General features: G+C 34.1%; 1 protein-coding gene across 1 annotated transcript; it reads right to left on the bottom strand.

The window, feature by feature from the left end:
- Positions 1–2,258: 2,258 nt before the first annotated feature.
- CHOp24 (transmembrane p24 trafficking protein CHOp24) lies at positions 2,259–14,310 on the bottom strand. Its single transcript, XM_067280691.1, has 4 exons — positions 14,068–14,310; positions 2,670–2,862; positions 2,494–2,601; positions 2,259–2,427 (listed from the first exon to the last, which is right to left on the bottom strand). Exons 1-4 carry the CDS (start codon positions 14,257–14,259, stop codon positions 2,303–2,305), a joined length of 618 nt encoding a protein of 205 aa, XP_067136792.1. The 5' UTR covers positions 14,260–14,310; the 3' UTR covers positions 2,259–2,302.

Here is a 14,310-nt window from a genome sequence, read left to right as displayed (position 1 = left end):
GATTTTAATATGTAAATTTTACATGATGTAAAAACATCATTTATTCTATTGTTTCATTTATCCTTTAGCAGCTGATACAAAATATGTTTCCTTATATGATAAAGACAATATGGATTTGTAATGGTTAGGTCATCCGAAGGGACGAAAAGATTGTTTCCTTTATCCAATTACTATTTGCATGAAAATTTATCTATTTGAGTTACGAGATTAAAAAACTCAATATGCAAATAAGTCATTACCATTTTACTTTATAATCACTTTGCCATTTTATTACCCAATCGAAACTAATGCTCTTCTGTAAACAAAACAAAATGTTGCTGGATCCAGCTAGGCTAGTGTTTTAAATGTGTGCAATTATTTTTAGTCGTCAAAATTCACCTAGTAGCGACGAAGAGCAGCAACTTTATAGTTTATTAGGATAATATTGTGTCACGTGCTTTAATCGTCAAATTTCTTTGAAATGACATCATTTTGTAGGTATCTGATGAAAGATATCTCCTTTTGAGATAAGTAGTTTTTGTAATTCATATTTCAATTTAGTTACTTATGACTCGTGAATGAACTTATTATACACCCAGCCTATTTAATTAGCGTATCCAAAATGCATTTTGGCCTTACTGACCCTTATCAATTGCATGACATACAAAAAAACAGATTCTAAGGTGACAATTGCCAACAAGATACATTAACGTATGTAATAATTGTTCTATTAATTATATAATTATTTTCATTTGGAAAATAAAAATCAAGAAAAGGCAATTGAACCAGCATACCCTACAAATGTGGTGGAGACAGAAAAATAGAAAATTACAACCATAAAGATGATGTCTATTAAAAACCTTGTGAATAGTCCTTTGTTTGATATTGTTGTGTACTGTCCTAGTGATAATTTGGAATCTTATTAATAAGGTGCTTGTAATAATTTGTAATTGTGCGCATTCAGTCTACAGTACAATAAATAAAGAGAAAAGAACAAATGTGAGGTTTGATTTGTCCTAAACAAACAAACTATACATGTATATTTGATGTTTGGAATAAATCACAGTGACATATCTACAGCGTAAGGGATTTGTCACATTTTATAAAAATTCTTTTAGCGACTTTCTGTAAAAGGAAGAGTTGGTAATTACAATTTAAAACTGACATATAATCGGCATGCCTTTCAAATACAGATAAACTTATGCATCATATTTTTGTGGATTATGATTTTGCTGCTTAACTTTCACATATACTCTGTTCAGTGATAAAACATTAAATATAACAAGTTTGATGATTTTATGGCCCAATCTAACTGCTGTAATTATCGGAACGTACTTATAACTTTCAAATTTTTTTCTAAACTAAATGAAAATTAAACTGTTTCAAATATAGTTTCCAACTGATGGAAAGTAACATCGTAACATGAAAGGAAGAAACTTGATAATACAATAATGAACTGTATTTATATACACGTATACAGGGTTTTCCAAAAAGAATGCTACCATTTAAAATTATTGTAATTATGTTAATTATTATCTGAGTGTGTTGTAATAAACATTAAAATATCAAAAAACTGTTCAAGTTTCACATTTGCCTACTACACTTTCTCAATATGAGCGCATCGTGTCACACAGTGTCTAACCAATATTCAAATTCTTCCTAAGCTTGCTACTGCACATCTGTTGTCACTCCTCCCACAGCAGCCATAGTTCCTGCAGATTACGTTGCACCACGACAAGCAATTTCAACTTCACAAAGTGTTTTGTCTTCTGCAGTTTGCAGAGTTGCCATTTTCATTTATGGTGCCTCCTAGAATTAGCAGATAACGAGACATTTGAATGCAGATGGAAGATAAAACTCGGTTATTCTATCGATTGGCACACGGTGCATACTTCTCCGACGCTACGATTTTAAATTATAATAATGTTAATTATAATTTTTTTAGAAGATCCTGTATACGTAGGGCATTCTGACTAAAATTTCTCAATATATTTGGAGGCCCTCAAAAACCTCAACATTTCAAACATTCACTGTAATTTATATGATTGAGGACCAAGAGGCCATATTTACAAAATCTGATGTTTAGGTTTTAATAAAATGTCATATCTAAACAAACAATTATGATTTATATATTGTTTTAATATCAAAAGGTGACCAGATTTGTACTACAACAAAATACTTTTAAGTTATATTCACAAACAATGACAGATTTTTTGTAGTAGCAAAGGAGTTTTTTTGAGAAAGTTAAAATCTGGAGATATGTAAAATACATACTGTCATCCTTCAAAAACAAAAAATTTATTAAATAATGATTTACAAACTTTCATACAACCCTTCTAACTTCAAAGAAACGTTTCAGATAATAAACTTGTCCCAGTGTCATGGCAACCAGCACCAGCGCTTCAAAGAAGGCCCACATCACAACTCTAGAGTTTGTGCTTTCGTTAACTGGAAAACAGAATTAGTTTAAAATTGCATTCTATGCACCGAATTTGAAAATGCAGGCATACTTACTGGAACGATGAATGCGGTCTCTGACGGCCATGTATTCTTGTTCGTGTTTCACGGACGTCAGGGCGACGGCTAACTCTTTGATCATGTCCTCCAATTTATTTTGATGAGCTAGATAAAATTAGGATTTCAACAACCGATTACGATAAACGTGTATGCATCTACAAATTTCTACCGACCTTCGGTCTCCAGTTCTTTCTCCTTGGGTGCCTCTCCGACGTCCATGGAAAACATAACAATTTTCGGTGTCATCGTAGACATTGCATTGCTGAAACAGTAAGTGTATACTCCGTCCATATGAGCGGCAAATGTATATTTTCCATTGCTCTCCCTTTCTCCTTGATAAATTACTTTGTTGTCTGGACCCGTTATCTGAAACATAATATACCATTAATAATTTTTAATAGTACTGACTGGTTGACATAAATATAAATAAATTCTATTATTATGAAAAAGTATGCATTTTGCAACTTAAATTTTTATAAGATATTTCAATCTTTTTCATATTTTTAATCTACTCTGCATGTATTAAAATTACAAGTAAATATATTTAAATTAAATCATTTCTGTCAAATTACAATCAATGTATGTATTAATTACAACTAATTCACATGTAAAACTTAACAAAAACATGATGAGATCACTAAACTGAATCATGAAGGATACATTGCAAATCTCTATATTATTTCTCTATATTTGCAGGTATTAACAATGTAATTATTATTTTATATTGACAAAACAGCCATAGATGGAGTTTGTACAACATCCTGTTGATATAGCATTACAACATTGCAATTGTCAAATGTAATCTTCACCAATGCTTTATCTTCATATAGAATTTGTAGAGAAAAATAATACTTTTAATTGCAGATGACTTATAATTGGAGGAATATTATCTGAGTTAAACCTACTTGTCATTGTCTGCTTTTCCACTTGGAAAATACTTGTACCACCATGCAACTGTCAAATACAGAGCATTGTCATCTTCAGCTTCTACCAGTCCCTTGTGGAAACTGTTTTGCAGTTTATCAACACTAGGTAGCCCAAAAGATCAATTAATGTTAACTCACGTAAAAATTAAAATTTAACTTTTTGCTTTTAATATATATAGTCAAAAATCAAATATCAAACTTGAAGAATAGTTGCTATGGGAGTAAATGAATAGTTGTCTCTTCAACTCCAAGTCTGAATCAACAATGAAGTCTTTGTGTTTCCTATCTCTACGCAGACCTTCCTTTTCCTTCGTTGGCACAAATTCGTGGAAAGAGTTAAGTCCACAGAGAAAGTTAACGGATGGTCCTTTAGAAGAATGAATTGTAGACTCCACCTGTGACCATGTGTGACATACTTACACACTAATTCTTTGTAAAGTGTTGGTTTCAGTTTCGGTGAGGATGGAATATTTTGCTTTTAATATATATACAGATTAAACAATTTTTAGTTTCAATGTTCCAAACTGATATTCTCAGACTTTTTAGTCTGAGAATATCATCTAGTATTTCACATGATATTCTCATTCTACCAGGAGGTAGAAGTGAGATGTCTTATCCAAGGATTTCATTATGGTATTACTATTTTATGTATCAATTTCAAAATATAACAAATATAACTTTACATGTGCATTTTTTTTCTGAAAATTTCTTACTGTTTTTGAGATAAAAAAATAATTGTCATGACTTATCAAATGACCCTCCATAGCATTGCAAAAGTTTAGGTCCACTCCATTCAGTTAAGCAAACACAACACAAACACATCTAATGAAACCGACACACATTTGTCTAGGAAGCAGAAACATGTAAAAAAATATGCTAGTTTAATGATGTCATAATAATTAAATAACTGTAAATGTATAAACACAAAGTGAGATAATCCATGTATTGCAAAAGTTTAGTTCCACCATGTAAAATTACACATTATTGGCCCAAAAACCCCCTTTTTTGCACCCCAATGTCAAAAACATGACCAGGCATGCTGTCTACAAGTTGCTGGAGCATATCTTGACTTGTGTCGTCCTATATAGAAGTAATGGCTGTCTGCAGTTCTGCAACAGTTGAAAACTGAGGTTCGTTGACCATAATCGGTCACACAACCTTCCTAGCAAGGATTCCCCAGGGGTTCTCTATGGGGTTAAGGTTACATGCACACCATTGTCTAAGAACCACTCCCCTGTACTGTCTTACATGGATTGGTGCATTGTCCTGTTGGAATGTCCCGAATGTTCCTCCAACCCTCTCCCCAAATGCCACGAGGTGCACATTGAACAGTTCCTGGTAATCGCTGGCTTTCGTACTCCGCTCGGAAATGTGATGTTAGTCTTCCCGTTGTATCTGAATCCAGCCCAGACCATTACTGATCCTCCTCCAATTTAGTGTTTGGAAAAGATCTTCTCGTCCTCTCTGATGTCATTCCAGTAGTAGCACCAGCCATCAAGACCATCTAAATTAATTTTTTTTTTGTCGCCGAATACTACTCGTCCTCCATTCTGTATTCCAACTTGAATGTTCTCTAGCCCATTTTACCCATGCTATCTTATGGGCTAGTGTTAATCTGGGTCGATGTTTCTTCTTCTTGTACGGCAGTCGTCTACTGCGCCTTACAGCTCTCGATAAGGTTCACTTATGAACGTCGACCATTGAATCGTGTGCCAACCGTCCAAGTGATGATCCTGATTGTTTTAGGGTGTTTACGACCAGTCAAAGTCGACGTTCGCCAAGTGCCCGTTGACTCCCGAAACGGGGTTTTTGGTTGTAATCTTCTTGGATACGTACATAATTGTTTACCACGTTATGTGAACGATTAATCCTATTTTCTATGGCTCTGTTGGACAGCCCTTGCTGCATTAATGCATCAATCTTGCTCCACCCATAGGTGGATAACACCTTGTCACAGCCCATGTTTCCATAAACATTATATCAAGCAAATCACATAACAGACGGTTCAGTGGTTAGAGTGGCAGCCTATGGTTTGGGAGAACCCAGGATTGAATCTGGACAGGTCAAGAAAATCCCAGGAATTTTTTGGGGGTGAGCAATCCAGATGTCAGGTTCCATCCCTCACTTACCCAGCCATCCCGTTGTGGACTTGCTAAAAAAGTAATCACACATTCCCTTATGATTACGACGGTACCTGTCAAGTAAGCTTAGCAAAGTTTACTACATTTTTTCATTTTTTTACAATAAAATATTCAAACCCTCTTTTGAATACTTCATGTAGCTATATGAACAGAAATATGACACTTACAAAATATGCAATTTTATTATTTTATTTTCTATAATTTGGATTAATGTATAACTAATTAAAAAAATTATTTGTTTGGTAGCTTAAATATTGTTATCATAAAATATACAATATTTGACTAGATTCTGCCCTGCAACAATTCCAAAGGGTGTATTGCTTGGTAAAACAGCTTTGGTGCAGCTGGATAAGCAAGCCAAATGACAGTTCATTTCAAACGAAACAGACTGTATTAAACCCACTTTATCAGATAACACACCTAAAATTTAGTGCAAAAGAAACTGGTTGCCATATTCAGGGCAGCCACCCACTAAAAACTGTGGGGCCTGGGTGAATCATGAAATGAGGGGGCCCTTGAAAAATATACATTGTATAACTTTTATTCAAAAAACATAATAATTTTTAAAACAAAGATATTTCTTTAATCTACATATATAAAAAATATAATAAAACTGCATACATTATATAATTTAAAATATTTTATAATACGTTTTAAAAAAATTCACAGACAAAAATTAGAATTATATCATAAAACTTATTCTTTGATTTCAATGAAATCCTTAATTATATTATCAAATCTAATTTTTCACATATTTTGTGTTCTATTGTTAATAGTTAGATTCGGGAAGGAATCTGCAGTTTAGACAGCATATTTAGAACATTGTAATGGAGTCTTATTAGTAATGTCATTGAGCTAATGGCACAAAATATTTTAACCACTTGTGGATATAGTAAAAATAGACTTGTGGATAATTATTGCATTTAGAAAAGAAGCATGTTATTGAATAAAACACACCTTTCTAGTTATTTGGCCAAAATGCATATTGTAGTTTAGTTGTAAATTAAACTGTTTACATATAAAAAACTTTTTTGGTTGGCTTCTTAATTTTTCCTTAAAAATGTTTCAAGTTCTTTTATTTACTAAGATTTCAAATTTTCATTACATTTTTAAAAATGTACAGTATATATTTTATGAAGTTTTAAAAAATTGACATTACAGCTTTGCTTTCTAGTACACTTTAACTACACGATAAGAATTCGACCTTTTTAAAAATTTAACGAAAATCCAAAATTCTAGTAAATAAAAAAAAACAAAACATTAGTAAAGAAAAATTATGACAACCAAAAAAGTTTTTATATGTAAACTCAGTTTAATTTACAACTGCATATTTTAAAAAAAAAAGTATGTTGTCGAATAAAATAAATACCTTTCTAAATGCAATAACTATCCACAAGGTCTCAATTGTATATGGTTATAGTCAGTGGCGTGCCGTCACATTTGATGCTAGGGAAGCTGTGTTTCTGTGAGAAGCCGACTTCCAGGGGCAATCGGTTATTTGCACGTCGGTGATGATCTTGGTTCCATTCGTATTGTTTGTTCGATAAGCCAGTAAAAACCGTAGACTTCTCTAAATGTATTTTTAATATCACAAGTACATTCCGAATCGCTAGCCACGATATAAGGGCTAAAATTATAAATAAAAACTTACTTTGTGAAATAAAATGTGCGATGGATATACATACCTGGTACAAAATATTCTTCAATTGTATGAATATACTTTTAAACAAAAATTATAATTAAATATAGCTTTGTAAAGAAACATACATAAAAATAACAAAATCTTCTTTACTTTTTAAATCTTAAAACAATCCACTTAGACAAATAGCTCCCTACGTGTGACTAATGGATGGAATCGGAGACGGTCCAGGTAGGTGCATGCACGCGGGCTGCCAAATCCCGAGGGTGCCGATACCGGTCGATGTCGAATGCCTCTTTTGTCGCATCGCTCGTATACCTCAAAGGAGGCGATAAGGTTGTTGTACATTTTAAACCATAGCTCGCCATAGCTGTTTCTCGCCATAGCTGTTTCTCGCCATAGCTGTAAAAATCTAAATATGTTAAACTTAATAGATTGTCCGTCATTTGTTTTCTAACTAATTCGTTTTAGGACCGGGGTCCTCGGAAAATTTCCAAAATTTACAACTTTTCGGTCACTCTCGTCGAACTGGAAAAATTTCTATCTTTATTATCTAATATTACAAAGAAATCAGTCCACACCGTACTCGGCTAGAGATTGGTTTGGTTAAGCTTTTGTTTAAGTAAAATTCCGGCTCTTTCGGCAGGGTTTTATTTATGTCCCCAATTTCCTAATCTCTTAATTATTTAACTACTTCTTAAGTAGAAATAAGTCGAAACCGGTTACTTTGTACTTGAATATCTGTAGTCTTGGGAAAAGTGGAAAGATAAATTTTTATGACAACCGATACATAAATCGTAAATTTAAGGAAAATAAATTTTAAAGCTTTTTTTGTACCTTATGCATCTTTCATTAGATTTAGTTGTAAATGATGGTGCCAAAGTAATAGTTAATTTTTTAACATTGTACAAGATTTGTACATGCTTTTTTCTACATTTCCTTATAGATGGGACATGCGAAATAGTAATATCACTAGTTTAACATTGAAATCCGTAAGTAATATAAAATGGGAGAGCAGAATAAAAATATCAAATATTTTAATGGATTTTTTAAAACTCCTGTCAACTATACAGAACTATCATAAAAACATACCAGTAAATTCTTATCAGTTGAGTTATGTTATAAATCTACTTGTGATTCACATAATTGGGCGAGGGCGGCCAAATATAAGCAGGTGGCTAACAGCCTAGGACCGGACCCGGATAGAATTAGAAGCATTGTGTGGGTGTAGCTTCCACCAGCTAAACCGGGTAAGGTTGGTGCTCTGTAAAGCGCATGCGCGAATGAGTATAATCTGGCTGTTTGGAAGCTGACAATACAGCGCTTCTATTCCGCCACTAATATTTGAATATATAATAGCAATCTTATCGTTTTTTTCACATGTAGTATTGAAATTTGTAATAAGATACATAATGCGGTTATAATAAAATATTAATTTTAATTATATGAAAATAATCGCACAATATGTATTTATTTTTTAGAAAATACAAGGGAAGCGGCAGCACTTCCACCACTTCCAATAGAGAGGTTTCAAGGTCGCATGTCACGTGATAAAACACACGTTTGCTCTGCCCATTCACCATTTTTGTGGTAGTTTTCGCTCGCTTAGCTTGCACGTGGTCTGTTATTCGACGTCTTTTTTTAGATTAAACGTACAAAAATACTGCAGTTCTATTATCGTGGATTAAGTTAAAAAAGATTCTTTTCTTGCGGGCTATTCTAGCAGTCTAACAGGACGAGATGCAGCTCTGTACGAAGAGAAAATTTCGTTATTTCGAGGCAATCCATACGAAGCCAGTTTATCAGACTTCGTCGTAGATCGAGAGTTGTGGCCGAAAGTAGAATTTGGTGACATTATAAACTATTTGGTTTTGACAACAAATTTCTACACCCTGTCACAAATGAAAGCTTATAAATCTTTAGAGGCCCATAACTATTTAACAAGTGGCTGGGTTTCTCCTGATATAAAAGTAAAAGTAATGAATAACAGCAAAGTAATATTGCTTGAAAAGATAAGTTTTCTTTTGTTTGTTTAAACTCGTGTTTTTACGTATTTCTTAACTAAGAATTTTTGTCTGAAAGTAAAAGTCTAATTAAAAACAGCTGTGGAAATTTTTTAATTCAAATTGTTCAGTACCTTTATTTTCTAGTTGAAACTAGCATATAATAAGCCTACTTGCTTTTAGTTTTAACATGTAATGTTCATAAGTTTGTACTAGCTAAATCCTGAAATTACATTAGTTATTCGTTTATAAATGCACTATACCTAACTAAATTAATATAAGCAAATCAGTAAACTCTTTTAGGTTTTAAAATATAACTTAGTGTTTATTAACGTAAATATTGAAATGAAATGTTTCTGACAAACTCTTGTATTGATATTCACTTTATTCGTAACAAAATTTTTTCCGGTTATTTTCGAGAGCCATGCAGTTTGCCTTCGTCGTGAAAGCTCCTCAGTTTGGGATCCTTGATGACAAATAATGCCGGGAATTTTAAAAAATGATGTTCCTTTGTTCTCGAGTGAACTAGCATTACACCCAATTACACAACAAATCACCATAGTGATATTCGCGACGAAAAAAAACAACACAAGAACTCCAGTTAAAGTGCACGCGAACACACACAAAACGTAAACAAGTCTCAAACAGTCACAAAGATGGCGCTGGACAATTGAGCATGCTCATGACGTCACTCATGATGTCGACATGAAACCTCTCTATGACGGTACGCCACCGGTTATAGTATAAATTTGAGATCATCCCATAATCTCTATCATGCTATTTTAGTATTTATATTAATTAATAGATATTTGTTTCAAAAGTATTTGAACATATATCAGTTTCTTCATAATGAAATAAATGTTTTTGTTTTCTCAATTTGACTTCTTTGAATACAACAGGAATGTCACATTTTGAGTAAATTTCATTTGTTATTTATTTTGATTTTAAGAAACTATTCTCTCTAAAATGTTTTAAATAATCTGCTAATCTCTCAATAGTGACACTACTAAACTTAAATCCATGCCATTTTGTACAACATTACTTGCAGATAAAAGATCATACCAAATAACAGCCGATAGCACGAATTCAAAATTACAGAAATTTCGATTTTAGATTTTTCAATTTTTTATAAAATTTTATTGCAACAAAGTTTTTTTAAGCCATTTTCATCATAGCTATTAATATAATGTTCAGTTCTTTTAAATTACTACCATTTTCCATGTTATAGATGCCTACATATGCATAAATAGAAAATTCTTGTGGTTTAACGTATTTCCTACAGAGCACTACGCCTAATTACCACAAAAAGACAGGATGACAAAAAATAAGAAACTAAACTTCTTGTTTTTTATCTTTTATAAGGGTAGGGCCCGGGCAAGTGCCCAGTTGCCCAGCTCTAACAGTGGTACAGGCCATATTTACTATTTAATCAGTGTTTGCAGAAGTTAATAGCATTATAACGATTCATAAGGTCATCCTCGTTGGCAGTTGTTAAATTAATACAGAAGTATCGAGGTAATCCAAAATAATCTTTCTATTGGGTTGGCAACTAAGTGATTGCAGATTTTGTCAATAGGTGGTCTTAGCACATTCTTTTGTTTTGTCAATGTGTTCAAAGCACCTAACTTGTATTGTTTTCTTGTTGTTTGGACTTCCACCTTTAATTTAGTAAAAAAATTGTATCAATTAGTTATTTAGTTTCGTTTTTAATCCCAATTTAAAATTGGAAGAACAAGACACACATTTCAGACATATTTTATTGTATTATTTCCAAAAAGGCAAGAACGCATCACAAAAGCACACAAGATGCATTGGTGTAGCCAGGAAGGGGCATGGGTGGGCATGGCCTCCCAGTTAACCTGATGCCCCTCCCCAGAAAATTATAGCCCGGCCCCCACGCAGTTACCTGGTACCCCCCTTCAGAGAATTACAGCGTGGACCCCCCTGTTAACCTGGTGCCCGTCCCAGAAAATTACAGCCTCTACTAGGCCCCTCCCATAACAAAATCCTGGCTACGCCAATGACGAGAAGTTATGTGCACGAAACCTTGAAAGAAAGGCAGTGTCAAACTTGGTTTGCCAAATTTCGTTCTGGTGATTTTTCACTGAACAATGCTTAATGATTTGGCTGTCCAGTTGAAGTTGATGAGACCACATCAAGGCCATTATCGATTCAGATTGTCACAGCACAACGCGTGAGATTGCAGAAAAGCTCAATGTATTGCATACATGCATTCAAAAAAAAATTAAAACAGCTTGGCTGTGTCAAGAAACTGGATTTATGGGTCCCTCGTCAGCTTAAGGAAATTCATTTGACGCAACACACTAGCATCTACAATTTGCTTCTGAAACGCAACAAAATTGATCCATTTCTGAAACAACTGATTACTGGCGACAAAAAGTGGACAGTTTATAACACCGTTAATCGGAAAAGATCGGTGATGCAAGACGAACCAGCCCAGATGACACCAAAAACCGAGATTTGCCAAAATAAGATTATGCTGTCAGTTTGGTGGGATTATAAAGGAATTATGTACTTTGAACTTCTACCAAGAAACCAAACAATTAATTCAAACGTGTACGTTCAACAACTCGCCAAACCGAGCATTGCAGTTCAAGAAAAGCAGCCAGAATTGGCAAATCGTAAGGATGTTATTTTCCAGCACGATAATGCAAAGCCCCACACATCTTTGGTCACTCGCCAAAAATGATTGGAACTAGGTTGGGACGTGTCGTCACATCCACCATATAGCCCCGACCTTGCACCTTCAGATTACCATTTATTTCATTCCATGCAGAACTCCTTAAATGGTAAAATTTTTAACGACGCCGACAATGTAAAATCACATTTAATTCAATTTTTTGCCGGCAAAAATCAGAAGTATTACGGACACGAAATTACGACACTGCCCGAAAGACGGCAAAAGGTCGACAAAAACGGATACTACCTAATAGAATAAAGTTATATTTTTAAACAAAAATTTTGGATTTTCCTTCTTATTTAAAATCCGCAATCACTTAGTTGCCAACCCAATACAAAACCGTTTCGTATATACGTTACCACCAAAGCTCGAAAGCCATTAACGTGTACACTACCTAGCTAATCTCCAGATTAACCGGGTCGACCCGTTAACGTGCGGAATCGAGAGTTTTCCGCATTTTACCTAGGTAATCTGCACATTAACGGCTTCCGTATCGTTAAAGTTTGTTTATCTCGTTTCCTTTCCCTACTACTTCCTAAAGAAGACGGAGCAAATCCGACGCACGCTCAATTTTAGCCGCGGTTCTTAGCAAAACAGAGGACGGCTTTTATAAACACGGTACCAAAACGGATATTTTAAAACAATCGTACGCAAAATCCGAATTCGGCGTCCGTAAAGAGAGATTTTTAACGAAAGAAGACGTCCCCGCCGTAGAAATATCTTTACGTCGAACGGCAATAAAACAATACCTCGGTACCGGGCAGGGCTTAAGAAAACGCGACTGCAAATCTAAATGTACCACAAATAGGTGTGCTTGTGGCAAAAACCAATTGCTACGTAACTCAAAGTGTCACCAATCTTTAGATTGCACTAATAAGTAAGCACAATTTCATCATATGTTTTGCAAATTCATTTCCCTAATTGTAATAATATTTTAAACCGTTCGAATTTTTGTATTACAGTTTTTTAATCGATCGATAATCGATTCTATCGACTAATTTGTCGATTGTTTGATCGTATTAACTCGATTCTTTAGATATCGAAAATTAAATAAATAACATTACATTAATTTAAGATCTTTACTTTTCTTACTTTTTCACTTTACCGAGGTAATTTGAGAAACGGAACAATTTTCGAAACTTTAACGGATCACCCTAGTTCGGGGACGGGCAACCTGCGGCCCTCGTTCACATTTTTGCGGCCCGCGACGCATAAAATGTGAATAACTGTATCAATTTCCCAGCTTAATAAGGAAGTATGCAGCAAAAATTCGAACGTTATTTTCTACAACTTACGTGTGCGAATAGTCTTTCCCGCAACGAATTTAGTAAAAATTAAAGCAAGAAACCGGCTAACAGACACATCGAAACTAATTTAAAGCTAACAGTGACGAATATTTAACCAAATATTTCCAATATATTACGTTTACATCAGTTCCAGAAGCTAAATTAAGTATACCTATGCTAATTTATAATTATATATAAATAAATAATTCTGATTTACCAACATTTTTTTCTCTTTCTCTTGTATGCGGCCCGCATCAGTTCAAAAGTCTTAAAATGCGGCTCTTACACAGAAAAAGGTTGCCCATCCCTGCCCTAGTTAATCCGGAGATTAGCTAGGTGACGTACAGTACACGTTACGGCTTTCGAGCTTTAGCGGTAACACATACGTAAAGCTCACCAAAGGTAAGTTTGATTAGTTTCAACCGATCAAACCATTTAAAAACAAAATTCTTGGTATTTTTTTACGATTACAAAATGATTATGTAATTAAAATTGATAAAATGATATAATTATATATTTTACAACCTCTCAAATAATATCAATCACTTTAATTTCGTTAACAATATGCCGGTACATGGGCTTAATTAGCTTTACAGTATAAATTCTGGGCTTTCTTAACGGAACTTGTATTATTTTGCATCAACCTTACAATTTATAAGTAATGATAATTTAAGCAATTAGCTTTAGGCAAACGATACATGTGCGTGTGCAAAGTATCTAAAAGTTGCATCTTACATCCCGCCCTCTTACTTCCGGGCAACTTAAATCTTGCATTTAAGTAGCCGTTTGTTAGGGAATTGCTATTCTTTAATTACTTCCGACGACGAATTTAAAGCGAGCAAAGCAAAACATATTTTACCAAGTCGAGAACCCACCTTGACGTCGATATCGAGAAATCCACCTTCGGCAACTTCAAACGTTAATCCCATTTTAGTTTTAGTAGTTACTTTATCGAAAAAGCATTCTTCGGCGTGAGCATCGACCGTGATGAAGTAGCATCGAGCCCGATTTGCTAAAATCAAAACTAAAACGGCAAAGAAACAAACCGAACCACACTTCGTTTCCATGTTTGTATCACTTCCATCCGAACCGAATGCCACGTTCCCTTACGATTACGA

The sequence above is a fragment of the Centruroides vittatus genome, unplaced genomic scaffold, assembly GCF_030686945.1.
Source record: "Centruroides vittatus isolate TY-2023 unplaced genomic scaffold, ASM3068694v2 contig_89, whole genome shotgun sequence".
Classification (NCBI taxonomy): domain Eukaryota; kingdom Metazoa; phylum Arthropoda; class Arachnida; order Scorpiones; family Buthidae; genus Centruroides; species Centruroides vittatus.
This window is presented reverse-complemented; position numbering and strand designations above follow the sequence as displayed.

Bases quoted from the DNA above. Each gene is read 5' to 3' on its own strand.
- CHOp24 (XM_067280691.1), bottom strand. From the start codon at position 14,259: ATGGAAACGAAGTGTGGTTCGGTTTGTTTCTTTGCCGTTTTAGTTTTG. The intron at 2,602-2,669 runs GTCGGTAGAAAT...AATTTTATCTAG, and splicing joins GAAAGAACTGGAGACCGAAG to CTCATCAAAATAAATTGGAG. The intron at 2,428-2,493 runs GTAAGTATGCCT...TCTGTTTTCCAG, and splicing joins AGACCGCATTCATCGTTCCA to TTAACGAAAGCACAAACTCT.